Source organism: Brassica napus, chromosome A9 (assembly GCF_020379485.1).
Source record: "Brassica napus cultivar Da-Ae chromosome A9, Da-Ae, whole genome shotgun sequence".
Lineage (NCBI taxonomy): Eukaryota > Viridiplantae > Streptophyta > Magnoliopsida > Brassicales > Brassicaceae > Brassica > Brassica napus.
In genome coordinates, this window is record NC_063442.1 from 12,000,416 (window position 1) to 12,015,227 (window position 14,812).

The window sequence follows — 14,812 nt, forward strand, 5'->3', positions numbered from 1 at the left end:
CAAGAGGCGGGATGGGAGGCAACGAGGAAGCAGAACGAGCAAATGATAGAGATGATGAGGAGGATGTACCCGAACGAGCAGTTCTCGTATTTTTTTTTTTTCAAAAACTCCGAATGTTTTATTTTGGTTTGTACAACTTTGAATGCTATTTCAATTTTAATTTTATATTTTCGAATTTCAAATAAAAAAAATAAATTTTTAATTTAAAAAAAAAATTAGTTTTGGGAATATTCCGAGGAAGTGTATCCCTCGGGATATTCCGACGACTGCTTCCTCAGATATTCCGAGGGACGCAGGTCCTCAGAATTTCCCGACGGATACACTTCCTCGGAATATTCCGACGGCTCATGTTTCTCGGAAAATTCCGACGGCCGAGGTTCGTCAGAATTTTCCAATACCTCTTTTCTCTCGGAATGTTTCCGAGGACCGTTCTATTGGAAAACGCCGAGGAGATACCGACAAACAGTCCTAGGAAATGTTTCTTCGGAATGTTCTCGGAATCTTGTCTTCTCGGTATTCCCTCAGAATTTTCTGAGAAAATTCCGAGGAAATTGTACTTTCCGACGATATTAGCCGTCAGAATCCCGGTGTTTTCTTGTAGTGGATGTTGTTCACAAGATTTCACTCATGAGTTTCCAGCGATTTTTTTCGATTATTTTGTATTATCTATCATTTCACTTTTTCCTGTTTTGACATTTCTATGTTGTGATCTTTTTCAGTTTTGCAGATACCTTTATTATTTTTTCAGAGGCATCATGATATTAGGATTAGGACAATAACTTTATGAAACATGAATGTGTGTTTTGATAGTTTTCAAGATTGTTGATCTTTAATGGATTTGAGACGAAATACAAATTGTGTACATTCTTTCAGGAAAAAAAAAACAGCATTGTTTAGGAATTTAACACAATATTTGGCAAATCTATTCTTTAATTTGAACAAGTTCTTCTGTATTTCAGCATTGGTCAACAATAAACCCAAAACAATTATTTAACTTTTATCATATCATGGTCCTGATCATTAAAGTGATTTAGCTAGTAGCTTGAAGCTGTAATCCGCCGGCATCTGATGCTCTAGGTTTAACGGTGAATGCGATCACCTGAGAAGAAGATGATTCTGATTCCATCTTGAAAGGTACCTCAAACTGAACAGACTGGTACAAGCAAACCTCGTCTTCTTTGCAATAGTACACCTGCAACTACCATTTTCATTAAATATGTTTGCAAAACTTTTAAGCAAACATTAAAAATAATTAAAACCGCTTGTTTTATACTGCAAAAAGACGCATCCCATAATAAAACAAACTAATTTTAGATAAACCAATGATATTGAAATATAAACCTTGCAACTGATTTTCCCAATAGAAGCAGAAGTTGAAGATTGTCTATAATGAAGCACTGTAGAACCTTCAGGGCCAAGAACTCCTTCCAACGGGTCGACCGTTACTGCGTCTTCAGGCTCCACATCAACCACAAACTTACTCCGCGCTTCCTGTGCACAACCAAGCAGTGTGTTTACGAAGCATTGTATATATATGTAAATAGGATTTAAGGAGGACGAGATTGTGAACCTTGGAGAAATGGTAGCCATCTGGTAATGAGATTTTAAGATTCAAATCTCCTTCGCGAGATGTAACAGCATCCACTGTGACAATCTTTGTATCAGCCGAAGCACGTTTCCTCAAACGTTTCAATGATTTCGCCTTCGGTATTGGCGGTTGAACGCCTTTTAACGCCAGTGTACGAATCTCTACGTCTACTTTGTTGTTCAAATCTATGTATCGTATAAGACTATTGTTTGTATCCGCAACGAAAAGCCTCCCTGAAAAATCAGTGTAGGCAAGGCAACAACATTAGCACTTTGATTGTAAGAACTGTTAAAAGGGACTAGAAAGTTACCGTTTTCAGTTAGAACAAGTCCTGCAGGCTCTGAAAGCTGAAACATGCAATGGAAACAAACGTGTGAAAATAATGAAACAGTCTTTCAGTTTGATCAATGTACAATATTGTAGTAAAACCTAGATCAGACCTGAGCAACCATAACCTTCCCATCTTTGAAACCGGCTTTTCCTGTCCCAGCGATAGTAACAACACGTTTTGTCACAGGGTCCAGCTTCTTAATCTACGCATGAGTGTTTTGAACATTGAGTTAAGATAATGAACAGTCCTTAGACATGCCAAATTAGATTTACCTTGTGGTTGTAGCTATCAGCTAGATATATTTGACCATCCTTTGCGCATAATACACCAAGTGGATGTTGCAGGAGCACTTCTGCTCCCACACCGTCATTATCTCCAAACTGTTCAAGTCTTAGTGCATGTTAGAGACTCTAATGTAATATTTAAGTTGTAGAAACAGTAACAGTTAAAAATGAATGATAAAACTTTTCTACAATACATGAAAACCAAAAGATATTAGGAGAAAATGAATCAAGTCATTACCTTGAAAAGATTCTCAGAGAAATAAGGATCACCACCAGCGAGCAATCTTGATCCTCCAGTTTGAAGATCAAGGGCACGAATAGAACTGCTCTCGCTATCCGCAATATATGCTTCCTTCAAATCTGTCAGTTGCAGTATATATGCAACAGTTTTCATTCCTTGCTAGCTTTGTAACAGTTCAAAGTGACAAGTTTATTGTAGTTACCAGGGCCTAATGAGATTCCTGAAGGCTGAGCAAACGATGTCGTTTGAGCGCTGCAACAACGGAAAATATATACCATTAAAAAGAAGCAAACAAAGGTCAAGTAAATTCAAACGGCTAATGTATATATACATACGTAGAACCGTTAAGGTTTCTTTCATAGCCATTTCCACTGAACACTTTAGTAACACCATCAAGCACATTGTATTCCCAAATCTGGTGCTGACCCGCCATTGCAACGTAGACCTTCTCTTTCACCGGCTCATAGCATACATCCCACGGAGAATTCAAAAGCTGGAATATTAAAAGTAAAAAAAAAAACACACTTTTTGCTTACTCTTTAATCTCTTAGAATAATTAAAAACATTAACGGAATCAAGTTTCTTGCCTGTGAGGTTCCTTTTCTTCCACCTTGGTAATCTGAGCCTTTAGTCCCATTACCAGCCAGAGTCTCTACCCTCTCGTTGACAAAATCAATCTCCCTAAGATGAACAATCATTGAAACTTCAGATTAACATCTCTACACTCAAAACTTGAGATTCTTGTTTAAGTTATACCTCAAAGCATGATTCTCGGTGTCAGCAACATAAAGAATACTTTTCTTTGCATTATAAGCAAGTCCCTGAGGACGATTGAATGCAGCATCTTCAAAGGAACCATCACGGAAACCTTCTTCTCCGCTACTACCGATTTGGACGATGAAATTTCCGTCAAGATCAGTTACGATCTAAAAAATGACCAGAGAGTGCTGATATTAGACAAACCGGATGATATATATATATATAACAAGGGTTTGGAATAGAGAGTCAAGGACATACAATGCGGTTATGGTTACTGTCTGAGATAAATAGCCTGTTGTTAAGAGTATCAATGGCCAGCTTCCCTGGGAATTTCAGTGGAGATGCGGCCAAGCGCGGATCGTTATCTTTCTCCAAACGTGTAGGAAGTGGAGTACTGTCTAAAACATTCTTCCCACCATAGTATATTAGAGCTGCTGCCACCAAGTCATCAAGGTCCTTTAAGAGTACAGCATCATTGAGCAGACAATGAGTATTTTGGTGGAAAGTAAAATTTGATTTACATGTTCCAAATTGAAAACAAAACAAATCAGTCTGAGGTTCTTGGATAGTTTTTATTTTAAAAAGGAGAGAAAAGAGATAAAAGAAGTTACTTTGCGGTGACTTTCTCCGGCAATCTGTGCAATGACTTTACCATTTGGTGAGACAACAGCAAATGTCGGCCACGAATTGATGCCCAGCTCCCTCCACATGTACATGTCTCCATCGTTCACAACCTGTTTTTAAAATGAGATAATTTAAGCATCAGCTTAGGCCAAACAGAGAACACTGAAGAACTATATCTACTACACTGGTTGCATCATAAATGCAAAAATGATGACCAGCTAACATTTTTCCAATAATAGTCAGTTAACAAAAAAAAAAAAAAAAAATCCAGGAATTGGCATAATTAAAAAGTTTTACAAACAATTACCGGGTGACTGATGTCATAGCGTAGAACTGCATTTCGTATGGCTTCTAAGTCCTTCTCGTTGTCAAACTTAGCCGAGTGTACACCCACAACAGTAAACTACATAAGAAAAAGAAAACAAAAAAACATAGGTTGAAGCTTGGTAATCCATCCCCTGGTGAAATTTGATTAATATTTTTTTATAGAAAAAGACTCACTGGCTTGTCTGCATACTTCTTCTCAAGAAATTCAAGATCTGGTAATACATGCATACAGTTTATGCAGCAGTAAGTCCAAAAATCAAGTACCACCACTTTCCCTTTCAAATCCTGCCTCACAAAATATGTCACAACAGGTTAGTAAGAAGCATCTGATGCTCCCTTTCAGATGAGAACTTACCCGGCGAAACTGGAGAGGTGCAGTGTTTAGCCAATCAAGTTTAGATGGGAATTCTGGAACAGTTGTAGCTGTTTGCCTAGACATCAAAATATGAAAAACATGATAAGAGGTTATACTAATACACGATAAGAGGTTAACTCTTGCATTTCCATTTACATTAGACTGGATAATTATCAAATAGTTATTCTTACTTGCTCTCTAGATCGGCAATGTAATCCACGAACTGTTGGACTCTCCCTTCACCTACAAGGTAACACACAAAAAAAGAAGTCAGCTACCTTTCACTATACGCTGCCATAGAAAAAAAAAGTCAGTGGAAATTTAGACGAAAGGCCAAACCTTGGTTCTGTGTAAAAGAAGGGCTTTTTGTTCCAACCAATGCGTTCCACAAAGCTTGTGGAGAAGCATATTGCATTGCCTGTACTTAAAATCAGCAACTCCGTAAGATTAATAAAAGCTTTGAACACAAAAAAAAAAGAGTCTTCTTCAGTGTTTTTTACCTTCCAGTTGTTGGCGGCGAAGTAAACACAAGAAAGAGCAATTCCAAGACTCCCATACCTCAATATATCTCGACGAGAACCCTGAAACCTGTTGGAACATTTCATCTGCAACCTCTAGTATATGAAAATTTCCACATGCCATATCATTTGTTCCATTCTCTAATGATGTCTAGTCCATCAGGTACATATAAAAAAACTGCCTCGATATTAACACTGTAAACATAGACTTTTTTTTTCTCTAACAGATTGTTTGCATATTACAAGTATAAACCCCAAACTTACCCGTTGTTATTGGTTTTGTCGCTGGCAGTGTTCTCTTGATGTTGTTTTCCTGCGTAAGTACTCAAACATGTAAAAAAGAAAAAGTAGAAAATTATGGAACTAGAGAATGATAAATCTATAGCCTAGAGATATCTACCAGTAGAAAATAAAATGCTTAACATTTTTAATTCAATATGTCAAAATGTAATCTCATTACAAAGAAGGTTCCTTTATTCAAGAAAATTTTGAAAAGGTACAATGGATAAATAAATACATTAGAAACAGAGTGTTTTGCAACGAATTGCTTTGAGGCTACATACTGGTAGAATCAGAGCCACCAGTGAGAATGTCATTGATTGATATGTTTCCAATATCCTCTCGGATCATTGACGGGCCAGCATCCTTCAGAATTGCTTCAGATAAAGTAGTTTTCACAGCTATACATCTGCAAATTTAGAAAATGAATTTGCGAACGATCCACATCTTGAAGCTACTAATGTTGTATCATATCTACTTTTTTTTGGTATGCTAATAATGTTGACTCACTTTGATACACAAAAAGTAAATTACCTCATGTTTGCAGCTTGAGCAGCCTGGACTCCAGCAAGTGCATCTTCAATAACAATACACTGCAAAAAATGTACATAACAAATCACTTGTGAACATCTTTAAGGCTAAATTAGAACAAGTAAACTTTTGCTCAATAATATCTTAGCACTAAATAATAAGTTGAGTATTACCTCGCTTGTGGGCACACCCAAGATCTTGGAAGCAGCCAAGAAAATATCTGGAGCTGGTTTCAAGTTCTCAAATGCGTCTGCTGATACAATTGCATCAAACCTGAAAGAAGGGTACAAATTGGTGACTATTTCCACACAGCAATTAGGAAATGATTACTAAAGACATCACAAAAGTTGTAATGATATTTACATGGACAAAGACAAACCAGCGGCTGCAAGGTTTGCATCAACTTTGACACGGTCGGCGCTAGAGGCAACAGCGACTTTTAGACCTCTGTTCTTACACTGTCTCAGTCAACAGATCATTAATCACCAGAGAGCCTAAAACAAATAATTTGCAAATAGTGATTGATTCCTCACCTCAGTAACAAGCTCTAGTGCTCCTGGAAATCCAATTCCAGACTCTGGCTTCGCATACTATATATAATCCATAGAAAAAGAAAACAAGAATCACATAACAAACAAAAGCTTGAGGTTTTAGTCACATTTCTCTTGATCATTTTTACCTTGTCGAGATAAATCTCAAAGAAGCGCTTTTTAGCTGCATCAGGATCAAACCCTTGAACTCCTTTAACAGAAGCAACACCTCCTAAGAACTTAGCTTCACCTGTGAGTAATAGCAACAAAAAAACCCAAATCAATTCATTAAAAAAATCATTTAAAAAAAAAGTCTCTTTTTCTTTTTTTTTTTTTTTTACCTGTCCCCATGAAAGGAACGAAGTCATCAACAGTGACTTCAACTCCCATCTCGGTGAAGACATCCACTGCTGCTCTTCTCGAGAGATCCTCGCTGTTGCAAAGCACACCGTCCATGTCGAATAGCACCGCGGAAACCTTCCCCCAGTCATCCGCCTCTGTCGTCGTCGACGTCGGGCTCTCCGCGGCAACACTCACTTTGAATGACGGTAAACGAGCCTGAGAGACACATCGGAATCCTGGAAAGGAAGATGATCTTGCCGTGGGTTTTGATCTAATTGTATTAAGAGGAGAAGAAGAAGATCTCCTTGATGATTGGAAGAAAAGTGAAGGTGAGGAGGATGATGAGCAGAGTTTCAAAGCCATTAGTGTTTTGTGTTTTGTGTGTTTAGCGTTTTTTTTTTTGGATATCATTTTAAATCTGATAGTCTTGGCGTTTTTTTAGTGGCGGGTGTTAGTTTATCCGAATATGGATAGAAAGCCAAAAACCCAAAAAAAAAAATAAAAAAAAATCCCCTTTGATTCGAACGAATCCATGGAGGTATCAGCACTTGAACTACCAATTCACAAACATCCTTTGTACCCTTCAACTCGATTTCTTTATGCTCGTTGCGAAGGTTGCCGTGTAAGAGGTCATATCTACGGAGGCTACCGTTGCAATGACTCTGGGTGTTACAATAATGCTAGCCCTGGTGGTTGGTTCCATAAGGAGTGTGGCGAGTCGCCATCGGAAATCAACCATCCTTCTCACCCTGAACATCCTCTAACTTTCAACGCCAAGACAGGTTACAAACGATGTCATCTATGCGGACGTTTAATCAGAAGTGGTTATTGCTGTGCCATTTGCCATTTTGTCATAGATATGGCTTGTGCACAAAAACCACCGCCGCCTCCAGCTATTGAGCATCCGATGTTCCATGAGCATTCGGTCGTCCGCACAAAGGAAGCACCGCTCATGGATCCTTGTAAAATATGCAAGTCTCTTATTGATGAAGGATATCCTTATGAATGCCTTACTTGCAAAGATGTTTTTCACTTGGACTGCGTCAATCAGTCAAGAGAGGTAAACCATTCGTCTCATTCTAGTCATATCCTTGACTTCTTCACATCTGAATCACTTCCAGAAAACGCTGAGAAGACATGTATTCTGTGTGGAGAAGAATCAGCGCATGTGCTTTATCATTGTTCCAAATGCAACTTCAGCATATGTATTGACTGCAAGAGGAATCCTCCACCACTCACTGTCCAACATACCAAGACCCACAGGCATACACTCTCCCTCTTGGCAAGACGAGTCTCGTTTACTTGTAATGTTTGTGGGATGCAAGGCGATCGAAGTCCTTATTCATGTATTCAGTGCAGTTTCTTAGTTCATCGAGATTGCATCGACTTGCCTCGCGTCATAAACATCAACCGCCACGATCACCGCATCTCTCTCACTGATCATATTGGGTACCGGGGGAATCTGAAATGTGGAGTCTGTCACCAAAGTGTTAACCAGTACTGCGGAGGTTATACTTGCTCCACTTGCCCTGATTTTGTTGTTCATTCGTCATGCCCAACAAAACACAGAGTGTGGGATGGAGTCGAGCTACAAGGGATCCCTGAAGAAGAAGAAGTTATTCCTCCCTTCAAGGTGGTGGGTAATAACTTGATAAAGCATTTCAGCCACGAAAATCATATTCTTCGACTAGAGAGTGATGGTACAAGTACTCGTGATGAAAAAACAAGATGTGAAGCATGCGTCTCTCCGGTCTATTCTGATCCGGTATACAGCTGTGAGCAATGTGGTTTCATCCTCCACGAGACATGCGCGAATCTTCCAAGGAAAAAACGACTTCCGTTTCGCAACATACAGTTCAAACTATATGCTCCCAACATGGATTCCTACGAAGCTTTTGAGTGTTACGCCTGTAAAACAATGTTTAGCGGTTTCAGGTACAAGGCATATCGAATCAGTATAGATGTACGTTGCGGTACGTTTTCAGAACTGGAATCATATGAGTTCCATGACCACCCTGCTGTATATTATAATGATAAGAAAGCGTCTCCGAGGTGTCGTGCATGCCACCATAGGGGAGAGATGTCACAACATATGCTCTCTTGTGATGATTGTGACTTTGCGTTGGATTTCGATGCTTTAATTTGCCAAGGGTGGTGAAGCATAAAGACGATGAGCCTCCTCTTTCGTTATGTTTATAGGAGATATATGATTAGGGTCATTATTGTAATTAGTTAATACCTAATGACTTCTGTATTATGTATAAATACTGTACTCATACGTATCAATAAAGAATCAAGCCTGTATTCATACATGGTATCAGAGCATATCACGATACCTAAAAATTTTTTTCGCCGCCTAAATCTTTTCTCCTCTCTCCCGACTTTTTCTTCTTCTTCTTCACCCTCTGTTTCTTCATCTCTTCCGCCATGGCCAATGAATCTCCTGCTAGATCTCACGAGACCATTACTGTCTCCAACAACCGCACGCTGCTGAATGTCAACATGGCTAATGTCACCAAACTGACTTCCACAAACTATATTATGTGGAATCGTCAAGTTCTCTCCCTCCTTAGTGGCTATGATTTGGCAGGCCACGTTGATGGATCTCTTGCGATCCCACCACAAACGGTTACAGTTGATGATGTCATAACCGTCAACACCGATTACGTGCTGTGGCAGCGACAAGATCAACTGATCTACAGTTCCTTGCTTGGCGTCATCTCTGCGTCTGTGCAATCTCTTCTCTCCACCACCACCACCGCAGCGGAAGTCTGGAACACTCTCGCCGCCACGTACGCGAAGCCAAGCCGCGGTCATATTCTTCAATTGCGACAACAACTCAAGCAATGGACCAAGGGGACCAAAACTATTGATGAGTATGTTCAGGGCCTCACCAACCGCTTCGATCAGTTAGCGCTTCTTGCAAAGCCACTTGATCATGAAGACAAGATCGAGTTCCTACTTGAGGGTCTTCCGGAGGATTACAAGACGGTGATTGATCAAATAGAAGGCAGGGATGTCTCTCCTTCGTTACCTGAGGTCCATGAGAAGCTCATTCAGCATGAGCTGAAACTCGCGTCCAAGACTGAGACACTCACGCCTGCTCCTGTGACGGCTAATGCGGCTAGTTTCCGTGGTAACAACAACACCAGTCGTGGACATGGTCGTTCCAATGCTCGTGGTTCTCACCACAACAACTGGAACAATCGTCGTCCCAACTCCAACAGTCAAGGATACACGCCGCGACCTTACCAGGGCAAGTGCCAGATATGTGGCATTCACGGTCACAGTGCTCGTACTTGTTCTCAGCTGCAGCTCAATGGGAGCTTTGGTAACTCGAGCCAGTCCTCTGCCTCCTCCTACGCTCCATGGCTAACATGCCTTAGACTCTTCCTAATGTGTATACGCACACCAAATAACCTAATGTGCACACTACCACAATCGAATGGTATGTCGATGTAGCACTTTAGGATCGAATCCACAGAGACCAACTATTACACTTTATCTTTATGGGATCAATATCAAGCTAAAACAATATGGGGGTTTTAAAGTTGATTTCGTAACAAGCAAGTAAAAAGATTAATTAAAGATTTCAGATGATTAAAATGCTAGCCTAGGGTGGTTTGGTCGGGTGTTAAGCAAGTGTGAGCCAAACAATTATTCAAGTTTAATTAAGAGCAAGTCTAGAACTCGGATCACTCAAGTAGAACAGCCCACTGTCGTGGAACTGCCCCCTATGCTGATCGATCTTGATACCTAAACTCTCGTTTGGATCAAGATGCGACAGCAAGCAATAGAGATCAAGTCCGATAGGTTCACCAAACACCCTAATATCTACTTTCGCTGATTAGGGATGCTAGGCTCATTCATAACAGATCTAGCAACCTATAACACTTTTGATGAATAGATTAAACCTAGAATCAGGCACTAAGTGGTTAACTTGATGCAAGCCTTAAGAACAACAATGAATGAAGACAATCGATTTATAACTTATTTATGTCAAGCTCACAGATCTAACACCCTAACACCCTAGACTAAGCAAGCTGACTACTCAGCCATGGAGCAAGAAAACACAGAGATAACAGATGAAGAAAACATGCTGAATCACTAAAATAAAAGAGATAGGGTTCAGGATTCTTCTCAAGAGTGTAGAGATCCTTCTCCCTTTACAATCATAGTATTGATTAAGCTAATCTTTTAGACTTTTTAGTAATAAAATCATGTATAAGGATATAAATAATTATCTCAGGTCAAGCTCCATGTTTAAAAAAAAAAATCATCTAGTTACAGTTGGTTATATGTTTAGTAATTGTAGCTGAATCAGGAATTGCATTATCTGCTTGTGCTTGTTTGAAATGCTAATTAAAACTTGACAATCTTCGAGCTCTTGTACCGGAGACCATCTAAAAGGGAATAATGTCGTAATTAAATAAAACATGCACTGCATGTGTAGTTATTAGGCACTAAAAACATAAAAGAATATACAAGGCAGGCCCATGTGGAATAAAGCCCACAAAATAGGCCTGATTGGCCAAGTATAAAAAACAATAGTAACAAATGTATTCCCAATTGGGAATAAACCTTAAAAAATAGGACGGTGACTAGTCACTACTCTCCCAACGAAACGAAGATGAATCAGATGCGAGCAATGCTGATGAAGAAGATGCAGAGGACGACGATGAATCAGGTGCCTCTCGCCAAGGTATGTTTCGTTATTATATTTCTTCGCTAAGCTAATCGGATACTGCTGCTCCTGATTTTGACTTGTCGTTGTTGTTGTCGTACTTGAAGTTCCGTGGGAGAGGTTTCTCATCAGGCTCGACTGGCTCTTCAAAATCGGATACTGCTGATCCTGTGACCTGGTTCAAGGTTTTCAAGAGTGTAGAGATCCTTCTCCCTTTACGTTCCTCTCCAATGTCGTTGCTAGCTTCATCTTCTCAGAAACCAGACCTCCTCTCTTGGCATGCACGGCTTGGTCATCCGGCCCTATCAGTTCTTAAGTCTGTTGTTTCCAAATTTTCTTTACCAGTCTCGTTGTCTGCTTCAAACGATTTCTGTTGTTCGGATTGTTCTATCAATAAAAGTCATAGGCTGCCGTTTTACTCCAACACCATTGTCTCAAATTATCCTCTTGAGTATCTGTATACGGACGTGTGGTCTTCTCCGATTGTGTCTGTAGATGGCTTCAAGTACTATCTTGTGATTGTTGACATGTACACTCGCTATACGTGGCTGTATCCACTCAAGCTGAAGTCTCAGGTTCACGACACTTTCATCAAGTTCAAAGCTCTGGTGGAGAACAAATTTAAACACAAGATCGGTACTTTGTACTCCGATAACGGCGGTGAGTTCATTGCCTTGCGTCAGTTCCTTGCGACTCATGGCATTACTCACTTGACCACACCACCTCACACCCCTGAGCTGAATGGCATCTCTGAACGCAAACATCGTCATGTGGTCGAGACTGGCCTCACATTGTTAAGTCAAGCCTCTATGCCAAAGACTTACTGGAGTTATGCGTTTACTGCTGCAGTCTATCTCATCAACAGGATGGTGACACCGGTGCTAGGCAATGATTCGCCTTATGCGCTGCTCTTCGGACAAACACCTAACTACTTGAAGCTTCGCGTCTTTGGTTCGGAATGTTTTCCATGGCTGAGACCTTACACTAGCCACAAACTGGAACCAAGGTCTGCCTCATGTGTGTTCATTGGATACTCCTTAACGCAAAGCGCGTATCTCTGTCTGAACAGAGCAACGGGTCGTATCTACACTTCACGTCACGTTGTCTTCAATGAAAAACGCTTTCCCTTTGCGTTTCCTGCGACTGCGACAACATCAGAAGAAGCTCGGCATCAACCTACCGAGTTTGCTGCAACGACATTGGTACCGGTACGGCCACTCTTCCCAGCTCCACCCCCGTGCTCTGCTCCTCACCAGCAAAGTCCGCCAGTTCCATCTTCACCAGCTCCGCCTCTGTCTCCTACGACGCTTCAGCCACCACCTGCAACTCAAGCTCCACAACCACCTGACTCTGTCACCACGTCTACCTCCTCTCCTCCTACCTCTCCCACCTTACGCCAAACCCAAACCTCCTCTCCATCAGCCTCCTCACAAATTCCATCACCCACGCCCTCACCTGCACCAGCGCCTCCAGCTCCTCCGCTACACAATATCCATCCTATGAAAACCCGGGCCAAAAATAACATATCCAAACCCAAAACCAAAACCTCTTTCACTGCCTCTGTTCCTAAACTCAAACCTACCATTCCTAAGACTGTGGCTGAAGCGCTCAAAGACCCTAACTGGAGACAAGCTATGTGCGATGAGATCAATGCTCAGCTGCGTAATGGAACGTCTGAGCTAGTTCCACCAGAACGGTTTCAGAATATTATTGGCTGTAAGTGGGTTTTTACTCTGAAATATAAAGCTAATGGTGAACTTGACAGGTATAAAGCTCGTCTTGTTGCCAAAGGCTTTCACCAACAGCATGGTCATGATTTCACGGAGACGTTTAGCCCGGTCATAAAGTCCACGACGGTGCGAACTGTTCTCCATCTCGCAGTTACCAAGGGCTGGCCTCTTCGGCAAATTGATGTGAACAACGCTTTCTTACAAGGAACCTTAGACGAGGAAGTTTATGTTACCCAACCACCTGGCTTCGTCGATCAAGATCGCCCTCATTATGTTTGTCGCTTGAAGAAAGCGCTATACGGCTTAAAACAAGCACCACGAGCGTGGTATCAAGAACTTCGCTCATACCTCATGACCCAAGGATTCCTGAACTCTACTGCTGACACCTCCCTCTTCACCTATCACCGAGGACCTGATATCATCTATGTTCTGGTGTATGTCGACGATATGGTGATCACCCGCAACAACACAAAGCTCATCGATGGGTTTATACAGGCCATATCTTCTCGGTTTTCACTAAAGGACCTCGGTGACTTAAGCTACTTTCTGGGTATTGAAGTTAATAGGACGTCAAAAGGCTTACATCTGATGCAGAAGAAGTATGTCCTAGACCTTCTAACGCGTACAAACATGCTCTCTGTGCGCCCAGTCTCTACGCCCATGGCACCGATGCCCAAGCTGTCTCTCAAGTCCGGAACACCGATGGAGAATCCTCGCGAATACAGAGCAGTACTGGGTAGCCTACAGTATCTTTCCTTCACCCGACTAGACATTGCATTTCCAGTCAACCGTCTCTCCCAGTTTCTACAAAGTCCCACAGATCTCCATTGGCAAGCAGCGAAACGAATACTCCGTTATCTCGCTGGTACTGCATCGTATGGGATCCTGCTTCGCTCCGACACACCGCTAAAGCTTCACGCATACTCAGATGCCGACTGGGCAGGAGACGCTGATGATTACTGCTCCACGAATGCCTACATTGTCTACTTAGGGAGCAACCCGATCTCTTGGAGCTCAAAGAAACAGCAGGGGGTGGCTCGCTCCTCGACTGAAGCCGAATATCGAGCTGTTGCCAATGCAGCCTCTGAACTTCGATGGGTCTGTTCCCTCCTCACTGATCTCCATATCCCGCTTGCGGAAATGCCTGTCATATATTGTGATAACATCGGGGCCACATACCTAGCTGCTAATCCAGTTTTTCATTCCAAAATGAAACATATAGCTCTCGACTATCACTTTGTTCGTGACAATGTGCAAGCTGGCACTCTTCGGGTCACTCATCTCTCGACTAAAGACCAACTGGCTGATGCGCTCACCAAGCCACTTCCGCGACTGCGCTTCCTGGAACTCATGAACAAGATTGGAGTCACTCTAGTACCTCCATCTTGAGGGGGTGTATAGGAGATATATGATTAGGGTCATTATTGTAATTAGTTAATACCTAATGACTTCTGTATTATGTATAAATACTGTACTCATACGTATCAATAAAGAATCAAGCCTGTATTCATACAATGTTATGGCGAAGATCCAAATGGTAAATACTGGTGTGATATTTGTGAGGGTGAAACAAATCCGAAAGACTGGTTCTACACTTGCTCTCACTCTGGGGTCACATTGCATGTCCAGTGTGTTCTTGGAGATTTCTCTTTTCTCATGCCAAGACGCATGATAAAATACCGTCGGTAC

General features: G+C 41.4%; 2 protein-coding genes across 2 annotated transcripts; one reads left to right on the top strand and one right to left on the bottom strand.

The window, feature by feature from the left end:
- Nucleotides 1-846: 846 nt before the first annotated feature.
- Nucleotides 847-7,118, bottom strand: LOC106386492 (protein SUPPRESSOR OF QUENCHING 1, chloroplastic). The gene is made up of 27 exons (XM_048739933.1): nucleotides 6,709-7,118; nucleotides 6,517-6,617; nucleotides 6,371-6,427; nucleotides 6,201-6,295; nucleotides 6,011-6,110; nucleotides 5,841-5,899; nucleotides 5,591-5,715; nucleotides 5,292-5,340; nucleotides 5,010-5,097; nucleotides 4,849-4,927; nucleotides 4,701-4,752; nucleotides 4,510-4,585; nucleotides 4,329-4,439; nucleotides 4,135-4,230; nucleotides 3,815-3,937; nucleotides 3,462-3,659; nucleotides 3,201-3,370; nucleotides 3,032-3,125; nucleotides 2,780-2,937; nucleotides 2,647-2,696; nucleotides 2,442-2,563; nucleotides 2,192-2,299; nucleotides 2,029-2,121; nucleotides 1,899-1,935; nucleotides 1,571-1,821; nucleotides 1,342-1,491; nucleotides 847-1,192 (listed from the first exon to the last, which is right to left on the bottom strand). Exons 1-27 carry the CDS (start codon nucleotides 7,070-7,072, stop codon nucleotides 1,031-1,033), a joined length of 3,168 nt encoding a protein of 1,055 aa, XP_048595890.1. The 5' UTR covers nucleotides 7,073-7,118; the 3' UTR covers nucleotides 847-1,030.
- Nucleotides 7,119-7,241: 123 nt separating this feature from the next.
- Nucleotides 7,242-8,867, top strand: LOC106386503. The gene has a single exon (XM_048740329.1). The coding sequence runs from the start codon at nucleotides 7,242-7,244 to the stop codon at nucleotides 8,865-8,867; it is 1,626 nt and encodes a 541-aa protein (XP_048596286.1).
- Nucleotides 8,868-14,812: the final 5,945 nt, after the last annotated feature.